At 37.9% G+C, this 22,502-nt stretch overlaps 1 protein-coding gene across 3 annotated transcripts in view; it reads right to left on the bottom strand.

Annotated features, from left to right (window-relative positions):
- RRM1 (ribonucleotide reductase catalytic subunit M1) overlaps positions 1-22,502 on the bottom strand; it is a 42,750-nt gene that overhangs the window by 5,354 nt on the left and 14,894 nt on the right. For all 3 annotated transcript variants that reach the window (XM_061202907.1, XM_061202908.1, XM_061202909.1), the window contains 12 exons: positions 19,315-19,415; positions 17,508-17,567; positions 16,614-16,653; positions 16,190-16,352; positions 10,927-11,068; positions 8,831-8,914; positions 7,269-7,430; positions 6,812-6,891; positions 5,948-6,149; positions 3,336-3,485; positions 2,908-3,129; positions 1,104-1,180 (listed from right to left, as the gene is read on the bottom strand). In XM_061202907.1, the coding sequence (XP_061058890.1) occupies positions 1,104-1,180; positions 2,908-3,129; positions 3,336-3,485; positions 5,948-6,149; positions 6,812-6,891; positions 7,269-7,430; positions 8,831-8,914; positions 10,927-11,068; positions 16,190-16,352; positions 16,614-16,653; positions 17,508-17,567; positions 19,315-19,415 (1,483 nt within the window). The remainder of the gene's footprint in view (positions 1-1,103; positions 1,181-2,907; positions 3,130-3,335; positions 3,486-5,947; positions 6,150-6,811; positions 6,892-7,268; positions 7,431-8,830; positions 8,915-10,926; positions 11,069-16,189; positions 16,353-16,613; positions 16,654-17,507; positions 17,568-19,314; positions 19,416-22,502) is intronic.

Raw genomic sequence — 22,502 nt, 5'->3', positions numbered from 1 at the left:
ACACCATTCACAATGGTTATCTCTCAGAAAAGGAGTAAGTTGGTTTTTTTGTTTGTTTTGTGGGACAAAATGGTTGGCAGAAGAGGTATAAAGAAGGGCTTTTACTTTCTATTTTATTTCCATATTTGAACTTTATTAACAATGAATGTGTATTCATGTATTAATTTTGAAATTTAAAAGTTATACATAAAAAATATTTAAACTACATTATTTTGAGAAAAAACAAAATAATAAATAGAGTACAGGTCCATTTTTGTAAAAATTGAATTTGCATGTAAACATACACATATATACACACTCAGAAGAAAGTCTGAGGATGACAGACAAAAAGATACAAACAGGTTTTTTTGGGGGGTGATGGTATTGGGATAATTTTCATTTTATTCCCTTTCCACATGTATGTTTTCTAAATTATCTAACATGTATTATTTGAGTAACAAAACAATTTTAAGGTAAATAGATATTTTAAAGAGGATTTTAAAGCTACTGCTTCCTTCTGCAAACATTAAACACTTTGTATATGCATTAACCTAGACATGACAAACATTCAGCAAAACATTCTCCCTGCACTCAAATCTCTTATGTTTATTAGTTGGAAAGGTCTACATTTTTCAATTTTTACATTTTTCTTTCACACAGTTTAACACATTAAACCCTCCAAAAGCTCTTCCAAAATCCGTAATGAAGTCCTATGACAATCAATTCATTGAAAGTCATTTATGTGCCCAATGTGGTTAAGCAATAAATAAAAGTGAAAAACATTTAAAAAGCAAACACACTTAGAAATATGAAGGTTTAACGGAAAAAGAATTACCTAATCTTGGTAGTTAAGCCCCTAAAACAAGATCAACTAATAATAATAATACCTACCAGGTATTAAAATGCTTTCATTGTGCCAAGCAATTTGCAGGTTACTATACATATAAAATATATTGTCCTAGGAAGCATTTTTTAAAAAATAGTTCTATGGATAGGTCATTTTAGTCCCATTTAAAAGAGAAAAAATGAATTTCAGAAGCTAAAATAACATACCTAAGTTCAAAAGAGCCAGGCTGAAAACCTGAACCTTCCTCACTTCAAAGCCACTTTACATCTCTACTTACTTTGCAATCTTCTCCTTGAGAAGTTTCCAGTCCCACAGGTTTGTAGGAGTAACATTCCACATATCATACTGAAGGATCTAAGGAATAAACAACCCTAATTTATGATAAATCATTATATGACAATTTAAAACTATGACAAAAACCAAACAAATAACTAACTGCCATGCCTCCACATCCCAACAAATGCTGTCTTTTGGTAAAGCTGTGTAAGAAATACAAGGACCAGAGACAAATTTCTATGTAGTCATATTGATTAGAAGCGGGCTAAGAAAACTGATTAAGGCTTACCTCTTCCCCATGTCCCTGCTGAGTCCTCTCAGAGGACCCCTATCATATCTACAAACCAGGAAATTCTAACATTTATGAAAGCATGTTGTTTTTGTACAGTAAAAGAATTACTCTAGCCTCATCTTTTTTATCTGCCTTGATCTACCTCTCAATCTATCTATTTAGCTAATAAACTTATTTTCAAACAATGTAGAGTTCCTAAATATCAGCAGGAACTGTGAGAACTAAAAATAACATCTTATTTTACAGGGAGGAGAATCATACTACCCATGATGAAGGCAGTGTGGATGGCGGAATTCTAGGACAGCTCCCAGATTCCCACCCCTTCTAGGGTATAGGCCATTATATTCTCCTCCCCTTCAGTGTATACAGGACCTGGAAATATGATGGATGCCACTCACATAACTATGACAAATGTGAAGGGTTTCTGCAGGTGCAATTAAGGGTGAAAAATCAGTTAATTTTTTAGTTAAAAGTGAGATTATCCTGGGTGGCCCTGACCTAACAAATGAAAACCCTCAAAAGGGCGACTAGACTGGGCTCTTCTTGAAATGAGGGACTCTCCCTCCTACTGGCTTTGAAGAAGCAAGATGCCAAGAGTTCTAGAGTTACAAGGAAATGAACAACCAGGTGAGCCTGGAGGAGGACCCTGAGCCTCAGATGAGACCACAGCCTCTACCAACATCCTGACTGTAGCTTTGAGAGATCCAGAGATTAAGACTCAGCTAACCCAAGTCTGCACTCATGACCCATGGAAACTGATACTGAATGTATGTTGTTTTAATCCACTAAGTTTAGTAATAGAAAACTAATACTTGGGAGTTCCCTGGTAGTCTAGTGGTTAGGATTCAGCGCTTTCACTGCTGTGGGCCCTGGTTTGAACCCTGGTCGGAGAACTAAGATCCTGCAAGCTGCGCATGGCGCGGCCAAAAAAGAAAAAAAAAACTAATACAGTTAGCATTCTTCTTACATCATTTTAGCAATGATTAGTTTTAAATAGAGTATCCTTTTTACTCCAGAGGACAAAAGGACCATATGAGTTTACTCTGTCTGGTGTAACAAATTACCACAAATTTAGTGGCTTAAAATAACAAAAATTTATTCTCTCATAGTTCTAGAGGCCAGAAGCCCGAACTCAATACGTTTGGAAGGCCTCACTCCCTCCACAGGCTGGAGGAGATTCTGTTCTTTGCCTCTCCAGCTTCCAGTGGCTCTCAGTAGTCCTGGGTTGTGGCTGCATCACTCCGATCTCTGCCTCCACGGTTGTGTTGCCTCCTCTTCTTCTCTGTGTCTCTTGTAAGGACAACTGTCACTGGATTTAGGGCCCACCTGGATAATCCAGGACAATCTCCTCATCTCAAAATCCTTAACTACATCTGCAAAGACCCTTTTTAAACCAAATAAGGTAACAGTCATAGGTTCCAGGCATTAGGATGTGAACATATCTTTTTGAAGGCTACCATTCAGCCTACCATAGGAACTCACAGGCAAAAAGAAACTTCATCCATATACTTACTCCTTTGCTGACTGGAGAGCCCTCATAGGTTTCATATGGGCCATACTCCTTGGCCAGTTCACAGCTGGCTTCCAAGGCTCCATAATAAATGGTTTCAAAGATCTGCTTATTCAATAACTGGGCCTCCGGACTCTCAAAAGGGTACCTCATCAGAATAAAAGCATCTGCCAGACCTTGTACCCCAATTCCAATGGGGCGATGGCATCTATTTGATACGCTTGCCTTTGTGCCAACAGATTTAGAGAAGAGACAACATTAATGAACAGTAAAAGCAACATTCTGTAACAAATGACACACTCTCTCTCTTTATCTCAGTTTTCTCACACCATTCCAATGATAACCATTTAGATGATGACTAGAAGACTGTGATAAACTCCTTCCACCTCAGATTTCAATAATTACCAATAAGCAGAGAAATCTATTCATACCTCTGGGACAGGGTAGTAGTTAATATCAATAATTTTATTCAGATTTCGGACAACGACTTTGGTGACTTCAGCCAACTTCATAAAGTCATATGTGTGTTCCGATGTGACATACATATTCAGGGCCAGGGAAGCCAAGTTACAAACTGCAACCTGGAATTCGAAGAAAAAGGGTCAAGAGTCACACGATTTTTATTTCTTCCACTGTGTCAATGACACTACTCTGTAAGCCTCTAACACTTGCTGACATTAAAATTTTAAATTTCTATCTTGACACCTCTCTCTTCATCATTCACCAGTTCATTTCTAAATCCCAAAACCTATTCATATATGTGAACTGTAACATGCACAAGTGAAATAGGTAAGATGGGGAAAGAACCATACGCTTCATAGTACATGGCTCTACTACCAGATGTATGCCACATTGTGCTATAATTTTTTATATATATCTGTCAGTAGATGTGCACTGTCCAATACAGCAGCCACTAGATTAAAACTAAATGAAATTTAAAATTCAGTTTCTCAATTGCACTAGTCCCATTTCATGTGCTCAGTAGCCACCCAATACAGAACATTTCTATCACTGCATAAAGTTCTTCCAAACTGCACGTCTACTTCACCCTTATTGAGACTCTGACAGCCCTTAACTCCTCTCACCTAGACTCCCTCATGCCCTTCACACCTACTCAATTCTACACATGTTGCCAAAGTACCCATTTTTAAAACATAGCTTGAATCACATAAGCCTGATAAATGCTAGGGAGAAAAATAAGGCAGGAAAAGAAAACAGAGTCTTGGGGCTAAGGATGGAAGGAGTGCCATTTTTAAACAGAGTTGTCAAGGAAGACCTCACTGAGAATGGGATATATGAAGAAAGAACTGAAGAAGTTAGAAAGCAAGCCACGTGGCTACCTGGGGAGAAGAGCATTTTAACGGTCAAAAATCCTGAGATAGGAGTATGCTTGATATGTTTGAGAAATAGCAATAAAATTAGTAGAGCTGGAGCACAGTGAGGAAGGGGGAAAGTAAGAGCAGATGAGGTGGGATACTCAGTTGTGTAGGATCTCACAGGGCATTATAAGGACAGAAACGAGGTACTGATACATGCTACAACATGGACAACTGACACAAAAGACCAAATATCATAGGATTCCATTTATATGGAATACCTACAATAGACAAATCCAGAGACAGAAAATAGGTTAGCGGTGCCAGGGCCTGGGTGAAGAGGGGAACAGGGAGTGACTGCTAAAGGGTACAAGGTTTCTTTCTGGCATGATGAAAATGTTCTGGAATTAGTTATCAGTGATGGTTGCACAACCTTGTGAATATACTAAAAAAACACTGAATTGTATACTTTAGAAGGGTGAAATTCATGGTATGTGAATTATATCTCAATTTAAAAAAAAAAGGATGAACAAACTCTGGATGGGTTGGAAAATCAAAGATGAGTATTGTGCAGAGGAATGATATGATCTGATTTTTGTTTTAAAAAGGGTCATTTTATTCTCTATAATATAATCTATCTTGTATAACAGTCATGAGTATATGTCAATTTCCTCCAACTAAATTGTAAGTTTCCAGAGGGCAGGGGCTGAGCCACATTCATTTATATCTGAGAGCACTTAGTATAGTGTCTTACACATGGCTGGTGCTCAATAAACTTTGTTAAATTAAACTGCAACCTTAGCAGTATGTTCAACTCACTCACCATTTTCTTTCTGACTTTTCATTTGTCATGCTTTTTTTAGGTCCTAGAATTTGGGATCTGCTCCTTCCTCCTCATTTTCATAGTTTACATCCAATATCCAAGCTGCCTGTCATCTGACTAACGCAACAATCTCCTTAAACTAACCTCCAGCCTCTTCTCACACTAAGCCATTCTATAACCAGAAGCAAGAGCCATCCTTCCTATCCTAGGGATGCTATTTTCCTTTCAGAAATCTACAAGGGCTTTCCTGCGTCTGAGACATGCCATCTTTCACGTACTATCTCCCTTCCCCCAGTTGCAGCCATCTCTCCATACACCAAACCTTAATTTATTTGCTCCATCAAAACAAACTTACTTTTACACTCACTGCACAAAACCTATCCCTGTCTCTGATCTGTCGTACAGGCAGTTCTTCCCAAATGGAAAGCTTTTCCATAAATTTCTTTTTAAAATATCCAAATCTATGTCTCATTTCTAGCCTTGCCTCTTCTGTGAATCACCTTAAAGATCTGAGATGAGAACTCCGTCTCACCATTCACTGAAAGGACTCTCTCATGCTTACATACTTTAAACTGAATGAGCACCCTAACACGTTACTGTGTTTGTCCTAACCCTAACCTAAGTAACTATATATTGCCATTTTTCTCAAGTAAAGGTTATTACAACAATGTGTGTGAAATAAAAAATTGACAGTCTTTTCTACATGGCTCAGACTAAAAGATATTTAAGGGCACACATCACACCTCTTCCTTTATAATCTCTATTTTAGTGCCCTTCTGCTTACAGCAAGCTACGAAAACTCCCTTCACCCAACTCAAGGGAAATCATGTGAGGGATTCACAAATAATTCACAAACTCCTAAGATTCTTCTCTCAGTACCTGAGGCAGAAGTTTTTCTACCTACCTCATCTTTGCTGGTATACTCTACTATTTCTGTGCACAGGTTGCTGCATTTGATCGTTCCTAGGTTCTGCTGGTTGCTCTTCCGATTACAGGAATCTTTGTAGAGCATGTACGGGGTACCTGTCTCTGTCTGAGACTCAATGATGGCATACCAAAGCTGCTGAGCTTTTACAACTTTGCGGACACGACTCTCTTTCTCATAACTGAAAGGCAAAGCTAGTATTATTTTAATATTCCCTAAGGAAAATCTTTATTGCAGATAACATGAAGAGAAACACCAAAATATAAAATATTGAAAACTCTTAAATTTCTTACTAAGTTTTGCTAAGAGAAAGAAATTAGGAATATGATATTTATTTTACTATGGCTCAAGCCAATCCCACTAAATCAACAAAACCTTCCATAATAAAAAGGAACAAAAGCTGAAGTACTCAAATTGTGCTATTGTGCTAAAGCAGTACTGTTGTGCTATTATTTAATGAACTATTGACATGTGTGTCCCAGTTGCCCTTGATTCCTGTGTACTATACAGAGCATAACTTGTTCTGTCAAATGTACTTATGACAAAGCAAATTAATAACCCTGCTAAATAACTCTTTGCATTAATTTTTTAAAGGATCAATTTAAAAAAACCTGAACACCTATTTACATGTCCCAAAGTTTTAAGAAAGAAGACAAACCAAAATTTTGGTGAAGATTCAGGAAGAAAACATGACCAAAATAAAATTATTAGTCACATTCTCTTCTAGATGCTTCTCAAGATTCCTAGAAACTGGCTAATGACTGACGTAGTTTTAAAATTTAGATCTTGTAAATAAAAGAAACACACGGTTAAAACATTATTATTCTCATATTTTTCCCATACCTTTCATATAGCTTCTCAAATTCTTCTCCCCAGACCTCATCCAGACCAGGACACTCATTTGGACACATCAAAGACCAGTCCTGCAAAGGGAAGAAGAGTACCAACCATAAGAAACTTCAAATAACCAACCACACGTAGTCCATTAGGAACACTGCAAGGGATATTGTGGCTTCCATAGACTGTCTTAAAAATTTGCTTTAGAAATAATAATTTTAGGCTCAGGCCCAAACATCTAGTTTTGCATGTTTGTTCATGACCCTTCAACCATTTAGGTCAGATAGCATCTACTTTAGAGAATAAAAATCCAAGAAGGCAAGAATGGCATCTCTTAACTTGTTCAGCATGCCTTTCCATTGCATAACATATAGGTGGACTCTTCCTAAGCATGATTTAAGATGACTGAGGAGAAAACTTATATAAATCCAGTTGTTATTACTAACAAGTACCTATCTCTCACCTGATTAGTCTCCACTCGTTTCATGAAGAGATCCGGAATCCAAAGGGCAAAGAAAAGGTCCCTGGCACGCTGCTCTTCCTTTCCTGTGTTCTTCTTTAAATCAAGGAACTCAAAGATGTCTAAATGCCAAGGCTCCAGGTAAATAGCAAATGCCCCAGGTCGCTAATGGTAAACAAATCATCATTCTTTTCAGAATCAGAATGAAACAAAGAAACTTCATATTTTCCAAAGCACTTCAATAATATCTCCTTGGATCTTCACCACAATTAATGAATTAAATGAGATAATACAAATAAAAGTACTATAAAAATATAAAGTAGTAGTAGTTTTCTTACAATTCTAGCAGTAAAAAAGAACATTTAACATAAAGAAAATGTGGAACAAGAAAGACTAAATAGGACTTCCCTGGTGGCGCAGTGGTTGAGAATCCACCTGCCAATGTAGGGGACAAGGGTTCAAGCCCTGGTCCGGGAAGATCCCACATGCCGCAGAGCAACTAAGCCCGTGAGCCACAACTACTGAGCCTGTGCTCTAGAGCACACGAGCCACAACTGCTGAAGCCTGCGTGCCTAGAGCCCGTGCTCCGCAACAAGAGAAGGCACCGCAATGAGAAGCCCACGCACCTCAACAAAGAGTAGCCCCCACTCGCCGCAACTAGAGAAAGCCCGCGTGCAGCAACAAAGACCCAACTCAGCCAAAAATAAATAAATTTATTTTAAAAATACAAGAAAAATAAAAGACTAAATAATTTATCCAAAATGACACAGTGAACTAGGGATGGAGCTTCCACTTCAGCTGTCGTCGGCTCACTTTACACTATGTGACATGTATGTAAAGCCCAAAGAAAATCACTTTAACTTTGACAATAATGTTGTGCTCAAAAGGTCAAAAAGGTGGTATGTCTTATCAAGGTCCCCATAGATTTTTTTTAAGTGCATCAGAAGGAAATTCATAAACTAATAGGTGATTACTATGCCTACATATCCATAAGAGACAGGCTAGATAGTTGCAAACTACCCTGCTGATAACATTGGATAAACGATCCAATACTCTCAACTTTACTTTTCCCTCTATAAAATAGACAGAGTTTTGTTTTCTGTTTTTGTTTTCTTTTTTTAAAGAAAAACCTAGAAAACATATTACAACCCTTTTTCAAGGTTAGGTATCAATTTGAATCACAACTTTAGAAATTCCTTGCAAATAAACTGTCATGTAAGACAGATGACTCAATCACTGGCTGCCTGGAGCCAGGGATAAAGTATGTATGGGTGGGAGTGATGGGTGATTAATACAAAGGTGCATGAGGAAACATGTTGGGGTTATGAAAATGTTCTATGTCTTGACTGGTGTGATTACACAAGTATATACATCTGTCAAAATCATCAAAATGTATACTTCAAGTGTATACACTTAGAAGTAAAAATTACACTCATTAAATTGATCATAAAAGTGGAAAAAAAGCAAAGTTGTTAGAAACATACACAATGAGCCATCTTATTATAAGCATATATGGGAAAAGATTTTCAGTTCTGGTTTCTCGGACTTTCAGTAACAGAGCATACCTTGTTTCCACCTTGATCCACATATCGAGCTGTGTTGTTATATACTCTCAACATCGGTACAAGACCATTGGAATTGCCATTAGTCTGAAAGAGAAACTGAGGATAAAGGCATCTGGAGGAGAAATAGGGGGCTCAGCAAGGAAAAGAACAAAATGGTTCAACAGTGGACAAATTACTCTCTCCCAGTCTACAGTTTCATCTGCTCCCCATCTCTCCCTCTGCTTTTAAAACATAATGCCCAACATAAAATAAAATTTTGCTGAATAAATCGCAATTATGTACAAAGTTATTTCATGGCATCTCTAATTTACAATGAGAAATAACAACTACAAGTCAAAAGAATCCAAAATCAGGATAGCTAAAGTTAAACCCCACACCTTCAAAAGGTCATTATATAAAGAAATACTTTGGGTAGAGTAAAAACGCTACTACAGTATCTTTTTCCCAAAAGAATTCAAGGCAATTTACAATAAGAATTATATGCAATGGATAAATCAAGACAATAAGGTAAATGGAGATTCTCAGCAATAAATGGATTCTAGAATGAAGGTGAAAAAAAATACATAAACTCCTAAGACTAGAAGATACCTCATCAAATTTTTAAAATAATCCTTCTAACCCCAAGGCAAGCCTTTAAACAGCCTAGAAAGATAAGTGAGCAATGGCTCACCCTACTATTATATAATGAACACCACATAATGGAATGGTTTTCTTCTGGACTCTAACTTTATTCTATAGGGTTAGATATTTTCTTCACCTTACAGAGGAGGAAACAAACTCAGAGATGTAAAATAACTTGCACTAGGCCACACTACTAGTAATTAGCGAAGATAGGATTTAAATCCAGGACTTACCCAAAACCATTACTTTTTTCTTTTTTTTTCCTAATTGAAGTATGGTTGATTTACAATAGTTAGTTTCTGGTGTACAGCACAGTGATTCAGCATTTTTGCATATTATACTCCATTATAGGTTATTACAATATAATGGGTATAATTCCCTGTGCTATACAGTAGATCCTGGTTGCTTATCTATTTTAATATATAGCAGTTTGTATCTGTTAATCCCATGCCCCTAATTTGTCCCTCCCCCCTTCTCGCTCCCCTTCAGTAACCACAAGTCTGTTTTCTTTATCTGTGAGTCTGTTTCTGTTTTGCATATGCATCCATTTGTATTATTTTTTAGATTCTACTCGAAACCATGATCTTGACTCCCAGTGAACAGTGAACTAGAAGAGATGAAATTTACCTCATAAAGTGACAATGTTTAAAGCTTGAATCTTGGCTCTATCACATATTAAGTGACTAATCTCTGGAAGTAATTTAACTTTCTAAGCTTCAGCTTCCTCACTTATCAAATGAAGACTTTGTGGCTATACCCACAAAGTTACTGTAAGGAATAAAGTTTACTGTGTCTGTAATGATATCTATCTCATAAGGCTGTAGTAAGGGTTAAATGTGTAATTCACATATAACTTTTATAACAGATTCAGCACGTAGTGAGCAATGAATAATAATGCTATCATTATTGTTAAAATAAATCAGGATTCCAAAATCTGACCCTAGAGACCATCTAATCAACCTCTCATAAGACAGATGAAAATGAGACCAGAAGTAGTGAAATTACTCAGTCTAAGTAACACAGCCAGCAAGTAATTAACAGAGATCCAGGTCTCCCAAGCCCCAGCAAATGCCCTCTCAATCACAAGCCTGGTTGCTTATGGACCTGAATCTCTCTAAGCCTATACATTTTTATTTATTTATTTTTTAAAATTTATTTATTTATTTATTTATTTTTGGCTGTGTTGGGTCTTCTTTTCTGTGCGAGGGCTTTCTCTAGTTGTGGCAAGCGGGGGCCACTCTTCATCGCGGTGCGCGGGCCTCTCACTATCGCGGCCTCTCTTGCTGCGGAGCACAGGCTCCAGACGGGCAGGCTCAGTAGCTGTGGCACACGGGCTTCGTTGCTCCGCGGCATGTGGGATCTTCCCAGACCAGGGCTCGAACCCATGTTCCCTGCATTGGCAGGCAGATTCTCAACCACTGCGCCACCAGGGAAGCCCAAGCCTATACATTTTTAGTCACACAACAGAGGCTTACCCCAGCAATGTAGCTGCCAGTAGCTCGAATACAACTCACAGCAACACCAATTCCCCCAGCCGACTTGGATATCAATGCACACTGCTTTAGAGTGTCATAAATGCCTTCAATGCTATCATCTTTCATACTCAGAAGGAAACAGCTACAGGGGAAAAAAGTCACAACTCAGCAAGGAACCGAAGCAAAGCAGAATCAAAAAATGACTATATAATCCAAAGACAGTAAGTTAGGCAAATAAACAATTTGAAGCTTACAAAATTCCTAGGAGTTTTTAGAAGGAAAAAAACAAAACTTTTTACTGTATATGACACAATAAGATATATCAACATATATTGTTTTAAAATCACCTTGCTGCCTACCCTAGAAGCCTTCCTGGAAGGAAGGCTTAGAGATAAGTCTAAAAATATTAGCTTCCATGTTCACCAGACTGCAAATGTGCCATTATAACATTTTCTCATGTAAATTCCTAAGCATACATAACACCTTTTCAACCTATTAGTAAGCCAAGAAAAATTAAACATTTATGAAAAAAACCCCACCTATCCAATACTGAACCAAATTTGGTATGTCCATCAAAATTTAGCTTCCTTACAGTCTTCTTCTTTTTTTTTTTTTTTTTAATTATTTATTTATTTATGGCTGTGTTGGGTCTTCGTTTCTGTGCGAGGGCTTTCTCCAGTTGCGGCAAGTGGGGGCCACTCTTCATCGTGGTGCGTGGACCTCTCACTATCGTGGCCTCTCTTGTTACGGAGCACAGGCTCCAGACGGGCAGGCTCAGCAATTGTGGCTCACGGGCCTAGTTGCTCCGCGGCATGTGGGATCCTCCCAGACCAGGGCTCGAACCCGTGTCCCCTGCATTGGCAGGCAGATTCTCAACCACTGCGCCACCAGGGAAGCCCCCCTTACAGTCTTTTTGAAGACAACCGTTCTACCTGTGCTTTGGATCTTATCCTCCTACCCCAGGAACCTTAGTCTTCCAATGATCCCTTCACTAACTTAAATATTCAACCAATCAGATGGACTCTGTTGACTTTTTCTATTAAATATTCAGATATTCAGAAAGGTATAGAGAAAAATATAACATATACTTTGTACTTACCACCTACCTCAAGAAATAAGATACTACAAATATAACCTAATTACAATCATATACGATTTCCATGCCTTTCTACTTTTTTTTTTTTTTTTTTAAAGATTGTATCTTTTTTTTTTTTTCTTTTTATTTATTTTTGGCTGTGTTGGGTCTTCGTTTCTGTGCGAGGGCTTTCTCTAGCTGCGGCGAGCGGGGGCCACTCTTCATCGCAGTGCGCGGGCCTCTCACTATCGCAGCCTCTCTTGTTGTGGAGCACAAGCTCCAGACACGCAGGCTCAGCAGTTGTGGCTCACGGGTCCAGTTGCTCCGCGGCATGTGGGATCCTCCCAGACCAGGGCTCGAACCCGTGTCCCCTGCATTAGCAGGCGGATTCTCAACCACTGCGCCACCAGGGAAGCCCCTTTCTACGTTCTTTTAGCATTGACATATGTTCCACATTTTTTAAATTTCTGGTTCCATATTAATTTATCTTTCTGTAACCCGCTTTTATTTAACTCAATACTGTTAGAGATTCATTCCTAGTGATACATATAGGACTAGTTTATTTTCACTGCTGTAAGGTATTCCATTGTATGAATATACCAATATATTTGTCCATTTGCCTGCTGGTGGACATTTGGATTATTTCCAATTTGTTTGCTATTCTAAACAATGCTGCTGTGAAAGTTCTTAAACATATCTCCTTGTGCTTATGTCTAAGGATTTCTATAGGGTATAAACCTAGGAGAGGAATTTCTGGGTCAAAAGATATGCATGTGTTCCCATTCTCCAAATTGAATGGGTAAGTATACTCCATCTAGCAATGCATGAGAGTTCCCTATGTTCCACATTCTTACCAATACTTACTATTATCAGCCTTTTAATTTGTATCAATCTGTTGGGTATGAAATATCTCATTATGATGTTAACTTTCATTTTCTTAATCACCAGCAAAGTTTATCATCATCTCACGTGTTTATTAGCCAATCAGTTTCTTCCACAAATTAGCCCATGTTTCTATTTGGTTTTGTGTCTTTTTCTTATAATCCTTCAACAGTTAACATACATTGCAAATATCTTCTCCCAGTCTGAAACTTTTTTCACGGTATTTGGTTCACAGAAGTTTTAAATTTTAATGTAGTCAAATTTTCCTTTATATTGTTTGCTTATTATATCTATTTTAAGAAATCCTTCACTACTCTGAGGTCATATATAATCTATCAACATGTAAGTTGATAGTCATGATGTCTGCAGCTCACTTTCAAATGACTCAGCCAAAAAAAAATTTTTTTTAATTTTAAAGATAAAAAATACATATATATGGCAAAATGTTAGTAATTTTTTATTTATTTATTTATTTATTTATTTATGGCTGTGTTGGGTCTTCGTTTCTGTCCGAGGACTTTCTCTAATTGCGGCAAGCGGGGGCCACTCTTCATCGCGGTGCGCGGGCCTCTCACTATCACGGCCTCTCTTGTTGCGGAGCACAGGCTCCAGACGCGCAGGCTCAATAGTTGTGGCTCACGGGCCCAGTTGCTCCACGGCATGTGGGATCTTCCCAGACCAGGGCTCGAACCCGTGTCCCCTGCATTGGCAGGCAGATTCTCAACCACTGCGCCACTAGGGAAGCCCCAGTAATTTTTTTATCTAGGCAGAAGTGAGTGTATGGGTGGAGTTCACTGTCCTTTTCTTTAAATTTTCTGAATGTTTGAAATTCATATTAAAAAGTTGGGGAGGAAAATATTTATTTTCTCTCTACGTTCTTCTAAAAGATTTTACTTTCACATTCTCTTGAATTTATTTCTATATATGGCATGAAGAAGGGAAATCTAATTATACTTTTCCCCATAGGATAACCAATTTCCTTAGCACTGTTTTCCCAATGAAATGCAATGACACCCTGTTATTCATCAAGTTCCCATATAAGCCTGAATCTCTTTTTGAGCTCTCTGTTATGTTCCAGTGGCCAGAGCAAATACTACACTATCCCAGAGTAAATATCATAAAGTATGGTATTTACTCTGGGATAGACAAACCATGGGTTTATAGTGGTCTCGAAATCTGGTAGGACTTTTTCTTCAAAACTATCTTGCTATTTATATTATATTGCTATTATATTAGTTTCCTGTAGCTGTCCTAACAAATACCACTAACTCAGCGGCTTAATATAGAAATTTATTCTCTCACAGTTCAGGAGGCCAGAAGTTCAACATCAGTTTCACTGGGTCAAAATCAAGAACATTCCTCCAGAGGCTCTAGGGGAGGATATATTCCTTGCCTCTTCCAGTTTCTGGTGGCTCCTTTGCTTGTAGCCCCATCACTCCAATTTCTGCCTCTATCTACACACTGTCTTCTTTTCTTCTGTATGTATCATATCTCCCTCAACCTCTCTCTTATAAGGATATTTTTACTGGATTCAGGGCCCACCTGAATAATTCAGGATAATCTCCCTATGTCAAGATCTTTCTTAATCATAACTGCAAAGACTGGTTTCCTTATAAAGTAACATTTACAGGTTCCAGGGATGAGGACCTGATATCTTTGAGCAGCACTAGATTATTCTTAGCCTTTTGCTCTTCCATATAAATTTTAGAATCAGCATGTTGAAATTCTGACTGGAATTACACTGAAACTATAGATTAACTTGGGAAAAACTGACATTGTTACAATATTAAATCCGTTTATGAATGTAAGATCACTCTCCATTTATTTGTTTTTTAACGTCCTTCAATTACATTTTAGAATTTTTTCCTTAAAAGCCTTACACACCTTTCATTAGATTTATTCTTGGGTACCTTCCAGTATTATGATATGTTTTAAACTTAAATCTTCTAACAGCTAAAGTACAGAAACTCAACTGATTAATTTATGTTGAATTTACATCCAGATATTCTGCTGAAATCTTTTTTTAATTCTAATAATTTGTCTGTAGATGCTCTTCAGGAATCATTACAGTTTCGTTCCCTCATTTCCAATCTTTTTTTTTTCTTATCTTACAATGCTGGCTCAGGCCTCCACTACAATGCTGAAAACAGAGGTCCAACAGATCTAAGTTTTTAGTGGATTATCTTTTACCAAATAAAGGAAGTTATTTTCTATATCTATTTTGCTAGTTTTTTTATTATGAAAGTATTAAATGATATAAAATGTTAGTGCAATGAATTACATTAATACACTTTTTTTTTTAATATAAATTTATTTATTTTATTTATTTATTTTTGGCTGCATTGGGTCTTTGTTCCTGCGTGCGGGCTTTCTCTAGTTGCAGCTAGCAGGGGCTACTCTTCATTGTGGTGCACGGGCTTCTCATTGCAGTGGCTTCTCTTGTTGCGGAGCATGGGCTCCGGTAGTTGTGGCGTGCAGGCTCAGTAGTTGTGGCGCATGGACTCAGTAGTTGCAGCACATGGGCTTAGTTGCTCCACAGCATGTGGGATCTTCCCGGACCAGGGCTCGAACCCGTGTCCCCTGCATTGGCAGGCGGATTCTTAACCACTGCGCCACCAGGGAAGCCCTAATACACTTTTTGATGTTAGCATATCCTTGAGTTCCTTGGATAAACAAACTTGCTTAGGGTGTATTAGTCTTTTTTTTTTTTTTTTTTTTTTTTTACAAATTACCAGACTCCATTCCAGTGTTTCCTTTCTCAGAAAATGGCACCATAATAAATCCTGTTACTCTACCCATAAACTCAGGAACTCATATCCAAATCATCAAATTCTATCAATTTTACCTCCCAAATCTCCTGAATTTGTCTATTTCTCTCAATCTCTAGTTTCACCTCCCTAACCCAAAATACCATAATCTCTCATACAGACTATGATTAGAGTCTTCTAATTACTGTCAGTATCTACTTTAAAAAAAAAAACTTTATTGAGATATAATTCACATACCATACAATTCCCCATTTAAAGTGTACAATTAATGGTTTTTAGTATATTCACAGAGTTGTACAACCATCACCACAATCATGTTTAAAATTTCATTATCGGCATTTGTCTCTCTTCAATTCATTTACCACATTGCAGTAAGAGAGCTTTCCAGAAAGTATATCTCATTTAATCAGAACAGGAGTGATTAAATGTATATCAAATTAATTTTTATGTGATGAACTGCCTAGTTTCTTCAGGTCAAGGTTTATTTCCCTAGCAAAAGCATTTCAGAACATTAAAAGCAACTATAGATGACACATACCTAGAAAGTTGTGGGCGGTTGGTGCCAGCATTGAAGAGAGTGGGAGAGGCATGGGTAAACCACTTCTCAGAAAGAAGGTTGTATGTTTCAATAGCAGCATCAATATCTTCTTTGTGAATGCCCACAGATACCCTCATCAACATATGCTGTGGTCTTTCAGCCACTAAAAACAAAAGAGGAATTTTCACATAATGGGACATGTCAGAAAAACTAGGCTGAGATATGTACTTGAGTCAAAAAAAGGAACACCAAAAGGCAATTTTAAAAATTTTACACCAATAAGCAGCAAAATTATTCATAAACTAAACCTAAAGTTTAAAATGTTATTTAGAGTTTAAATAGAAGTGTTAAGGCTAATAGCTCAAAGCTCTATTTTCAATATAATGAATAGAAGATGTAACACACAAACACATTCATGTCTCACCTTTTCCACTGATCTTCAACAAATAGGATCGCTCCAGCGTCTAGAAAAAGCAAAACAACAAAAAACTTCCAGAGCATAGTTTTTAAAGACATAGTAGATATATCATTCACAATAAGGCAATCTATTTAAATCTTCTCCGTTTTTAATATAATCTTAAATGACAAGGATAGCATATTTCGTTTTACTAGCTTTAGCTTGGAACATTATCAATTGGCTATTTGTTTTGGAAAAGACTGCCTGAAAATTTCTGGAAAAAGCCAGCTCTATATTAATACGTATAATGTTAATAGCAGAAGTTGTAGTATTCATCACCACATCATAATGGTTAACATTTATGAAGTGCTTATAACAGGCTAGGCACTGATCAAAGCAACACACACACTCACTTAGTCCTCAAGAGAATTTGCTGTTGAAATTTTATTATTATCCCCATTCTAAAGGTGAGGAAACTGAGAACAGAGAGATTAAGTATCTTGCTAATAAGAAATGGAGCAGAGATTTGAACCCAGGTGGTCTGACACCTACATTCATGTTATCAATCACTACATAATACTGTTTATCAACACAAAAGTACCTAGAAAAGCACTTGGCACATAGTAGGAATTCAATAAACAGTTGTTGCATAAACAGTAGAATATGGAATCATTCTGGCAAATTACCTGCATAACTCCAAAGGTATCCAGAAGTAATATTTGGAAAATTTGAAAATTGCAAATGAATAAGCTATCTTTCCGTAATTCAAACAACCACCACCACCCTGACCCCACTAATCCCACAGGTCCCCCAACTCCCAACAAATTACTACCTCTATAATTGTATCACTAAAACATAAACAAAAACCTGTATTTCCTGATTCAAGGAGGAATTCCCACTTATTTGAAACCCATTATTTACCTTAAAGCCAAAGTAATTATAAGAGAAATCTCGGTCATAGATAATGGCAGAATTCAGGCGCTGGTGAAGGTAAAAAAAAACAAACAAACCCATAATTAAGATAATTAGACTTATTTTCACAAACTCTGGTATCTTTCAGCCCTGACTCCAGAACTAAAATTGACATAGAATATAAAAGAGATAACACTAAGTATTACTGTTGTAGAATAGAAATCCATACCTGATGTCAAAAAAAAAAAAATTATATAAATTCAGTATCCTAATTAGGTTTAAAAACATGTACATTAAAAGACTAGAAGAAAACATGTAAGTATAAGTTGTATATAAGTAAAAATATATATGTGACTTTTCAAACTTTCCCTATTATGTTTACAGTACATCTCTAAAGAGGGAAAGAACATGAGCATAAAAGGGACTATATTATCACCCTTAAACATGTTTTTAGATTAGCTATTACTCCAAAAGTATTGGAGCCATATAATTACTATTATGTATTTTTATCTTCCATTTTAAACTGCACATAACACTATATAAGATAAATAATTACGTTAATTCTAAGGCTCATCAAATCCATGGTCCTTTAACAGGTTTTAAACAAACTACTGCTGTGACAGTAATATTTTAAAGCAGAACTGGCCATTGTTACAAGCTTTTGTAGGCTATAGAGCCGTTTAAAGAAAACAAAAGCAATTAGGTACAAATAATCATTTTGGATGGAGAAATGTGGAGCCAGTCTTTCAAAATACTATCAGTGTTTCCATATAAGAATCCATGTCCAAGGACTTGAAAAATCTATAAAAACTCTTCCCTTCCTCTTAAATTTTTAAGGGCATCTTTGTTGCCAAAGACAGGTAGGGGCCTTGCATGAATAATGGAGAACTGAAATACCTGATTATCAATATTTATTTTTTAGATACAGGTTTTTGCTGTCGTCGTTTTATCTTTGTTTTTCACCTGTCTTCAAGATTATACATATGAACAACACACAACTCAGTTTTCTCTCAGTCTCTTTAACATCAGATACATATTTAGAGACAGCCGACTAATCATTCTATTACCTACAGTTAAAAGTGGTTTCTAATCTGTGCAGATATCGATGGTAAATAAATCCTGTGTGCAAAGGGGCTGGCTGGACCTACCCATCTTTTCCCTTCTGTTCTCTGGGTTGTAGTTAAGAAAGGGGTTGAAACACAAATAGATAATTTTTAAGTTGCTGAGCAAGAAGATCTTTCAAAATTTTACCTGAACCACCTTTTTGGAAGTCAGTTTGGCAATGTCTACTAAAATTTTAAATGTACATACTCTTTGGCTCAGCAATTCCACTTAAGGGATTTACCTTACCGATACACTCATCTACGAGTAAAGCACTACCATACAAGGATATTCACTGCAGTGAAAAATGGAAAACAAATATTCATCACTAGAGCAATTCTTACATATATGTATAATGATGATACAGCTATAGAATGGAATTCTATGCAGGTAATTCATAAATGCTAATAAAGAACTATCTCTAAGATGTACTTGCAAGTGAAAAAGTAACAGAAAGAATAGTATGCACAGTACACTACCACTAAAAGGAAAAATAAAGGTACACATACGTGTATTATAGAACAGCTCTGGAAAAATACATTTTAAAATGACAAAGTGTTGTTGTTTCTAGAGAGGAAAACAAGGATTCAGAGAAGCAGAAAGAATTACTTTTTATCTCTATCTCTTGTAGTGTTTAAATTTCTAAAAATGTCCTTATTGTCTTAAAAAAAAAGAATCTATAAAAAACTTTTCACCAGAAAAGCATTATACGTACATCTTTATTGGCCAAAACAATATCCACTGTTGACTTGGCCACCATGGGAGAGTGTTTGCCATTATGTGGATTTATGTAGTTGAAGAGGTCTTCCATTACGTCTAAAAACAAAACAACAGAAAATTAAAATATCAAAATCACTTAACAGCTAATTCAATCTTCAGGTAACAGTTTAAAACAGTGGTTCTCAACCGTTTTTCATCCCAACCCGCCTTAGTACAGAAAGTGCTCAAGGAACATACACACGTTTAATAAATATATAAGGAAATTTATATATTTATAAGTTAAATAAGGAAACAATCTTCCAGAGTTAGAGTGAGCATAGGCTCCTGTAGTTTGAAAAAGACTGCCAGATGATTCTGACATATAACCCCATTGAGAATTACTGGTTGAAAGTAAAGAAAAACAGAAATTATAACCTCTTCTCAAGTTTTTTTTAATCCTAACAAAACAGAAACTCAACTTAAAATTCAAAACCTGGGGGTCTGGGCAAGATGGCGGAAGAGTAAGACGCGGAGATCACCTTCCTTCCCACAGATACATTAGAAATACATCTACACGTGGAACTGCTCCTACAGAACACCCACTGAACGCTGGCAGAAGACGTCAGACCTCCCAAAAGGCAAGAAACTCCCCACATACTTGGGTAGGGCAAAAGAAAAAAGAAATAACAGAGACAAAAGAATAGGGACGGGACCTGCACCAGTGGGAGGGAGCTGTGAAGGAGGAAAGGTTTCCACACACTAGGAAGCCCCTTCGCGGGCGGAGACTGCGGGTGGCGGAGGGGGGAAACTTCGGAGCCACGGAGGAGAGCGCAGCCACAGGGGTGCGGAGGGCAAAGCGGAGAGATTCCCGCACAGAGGCTCGGCGCCGAGCAGCACTCACCAGCCCGAGAGGCTTTTCTGCTCACCCGCGGGGGCGGGAGGGGGCTGGGAGCTGAGGCTAGGGCTTCGGTCAGATCGCAGGAAGAGGACTGGGGTTGGCGGCGTGAACACACCCTGAAGGGGTTAGCACACCACAGCTAGCCGGGAGGGAGTCCGGGAAAAAGTCTGCAGCTGCCGAAGAGGCAAGAGACTTTTTCTTGCCTCTTTGTCTTGCGGTGCGCAAGGAGAGGGGATTCAGAGCGCCGCCTAAACGAGCTCCAGAGACGGGCGCGAGCCGCGGCTATCAGCGCGGACCCCAGAGACAGGCATGAGACGCTAAGGCTGCTGCTGCTGCCACCACAAAGCCTGTGTGCGAGCACAGGTCACTATCCACACCGCCCCTCCCGGGAGCCTGTGTAGCCCGCCACTGCCAGGCTCCCGTGATCCAGGGACAACTTCCCCGGGAGAACGCACGGCGCGCCTCAGGCTGCTGCAACGTCACGCCGGCCTCTGCCGCCGCAGGCTTGCCCCACATCTGTACCCTTCCATCACCCCCGCCTGAGTGAGCCAGAGCCCCCGAAGCAGCTGCTCCTTTAACCCCGTTCTGTATGAGCGAAGAACAGATGCCCTCAGGCGACCTACACGCAGAGGACGGTCCAAATCCAAAGCTGAACCCCAGGAGCTGTATGAACAAAGAAGAGAAAGGGAAATCTCTCCCAGCAGCCTCAGAAGCAGCGGATTAAAGCTCCACAAACAACTTGATGTACCTGCATCTGTGGAATACCTGAATAGACAACGAATTATCCCAAATTCAGGAGGTGGACTTTGGGAGCAGGATATATTAATTTTTCCCCTTTTCCTTTCTTTGTGAGTGTATATGTGTATGCTTCTGGGTGAGATTTTGTCTGTATGGCTTTGCTTTCACCATTTGTCCTAGGGTTCGGTCTGACCGTTTTTGGGGGGTTTTTTTTGTACTTAATAAATTTTTTTTCTTAATAAATGTTTTCTTAATAATTTTTTCCTTATTTTCTATTTTTAAAAATTAAAAAAAATTTTTTTCGTAATCAGTTTTTTCATGTTTTATTTTAAAAAATTAAAAAACTTTTTTTCTTAATAAGTTTGTTACTTAATAATTTTTTTCTTATTTTTATTATAAAAAATTAATAAATTTATTTTAAAAATTTTTTAAATATTTTTTTCTTAATAAATTTTTTCTTAATAATTTTTTTCTTATTTTTTATTATAATAGCTTTATTTTATTTTATCCTCTTTCTTTCTATTTTTTCTCCCTTTTATTCTGAGCTGTGTGGATGAAAGGCTCTTGGTGCTCCAGCCAGGCATCAGGGCTGTGCCTCTGAGGTGGGAGAGCCAACTTCAGGACACTGGTCCACAAGAGACCTCCCAGCTCCACGTAATACCAAACGGCGAAAATCTCTCAGAGATCTCCATCTCAACATCAAGACCCAGCTTCACTCAACGCCCAGCAAGCTACAGTGCTGGACACCCTATGCCAAACAACTAGCAAGACAGGAACACAGCCCCATCCATTAGCACAGAGGCTGCCTAAAATCATAATAAGGCCACAGACACCTAAAAACACACCACCAGACGTGGACATGCCCACGAGAAAGACAAGATCCAGCCTCATCCACCAAAACACAGGCACTAGTCCCCTCCACCAGGAAGCCTACACAACCCACTGAACCAACCTTAGCCACTGGGGACAGATGCCGAAAACAACGGGAACTACAAACCTGCAGCCTGTGAAAAGGAGACCCCAAACACAGTAAGATAAGCAAAATGAGAAGAGAGAAAAACACACAGCAGATGAAGGAGCAGGGTCAAAACACACCAAACCTAACAAATGAAGAGGAAATAGGCGGTCTACCTGAAAAAGAATTCAGAATAATGATAGTGAAGATGATCCAAAGTCTTGGAAATAGAATAGACAAAATGCAAGAAACATTTAACAAGGACGTAGAAGAACTAAAGAGGAACCAAGAAACAATGACAAACACAATAAATGAAATTAAAAATACTCTAGACGGGATCAATAGCAGAATAACTGAGGCAGAAGAACGGATAAGTGACCTGGAAGATAAAATAGTGGAAATAACTACTGCAGAGCAGAATAAAGAATAAAGAATGAAAAGAACTGAGGACAGTCTCAGAGACCCCTGGGACAACATTAAACGCACCAACATTCGAATTATAGGGGTCCCAGAAGAAGAAGAGAAAAAGAAGGGACTGAGAAAATATTTGAAGAGATTATAGTTGAAAACTTCCCTAATATGGGAAAGGAAATAGTTAATCAAGTCCTGGAAG

Source organism: Eubalaena glacialis, chromosome 10 (assembly GCF_028564815.1).
Source record: "Eubalaena glacialis isolate mEubGla1 chromosome 10, mEubGla1.1.hap2.+ XY, whole genome shotgun sequence".
NCBI lineage: Eukaryota > Metazoa > Chordata > Mammalia > Artiodactyla > Balaenidae > Eubalaena > Eubalaena glacialis.
Note: the sequence above shows the minus strand (reverse complement) of the source record. Positions and strands in the feature narration are given on the sequence as shown.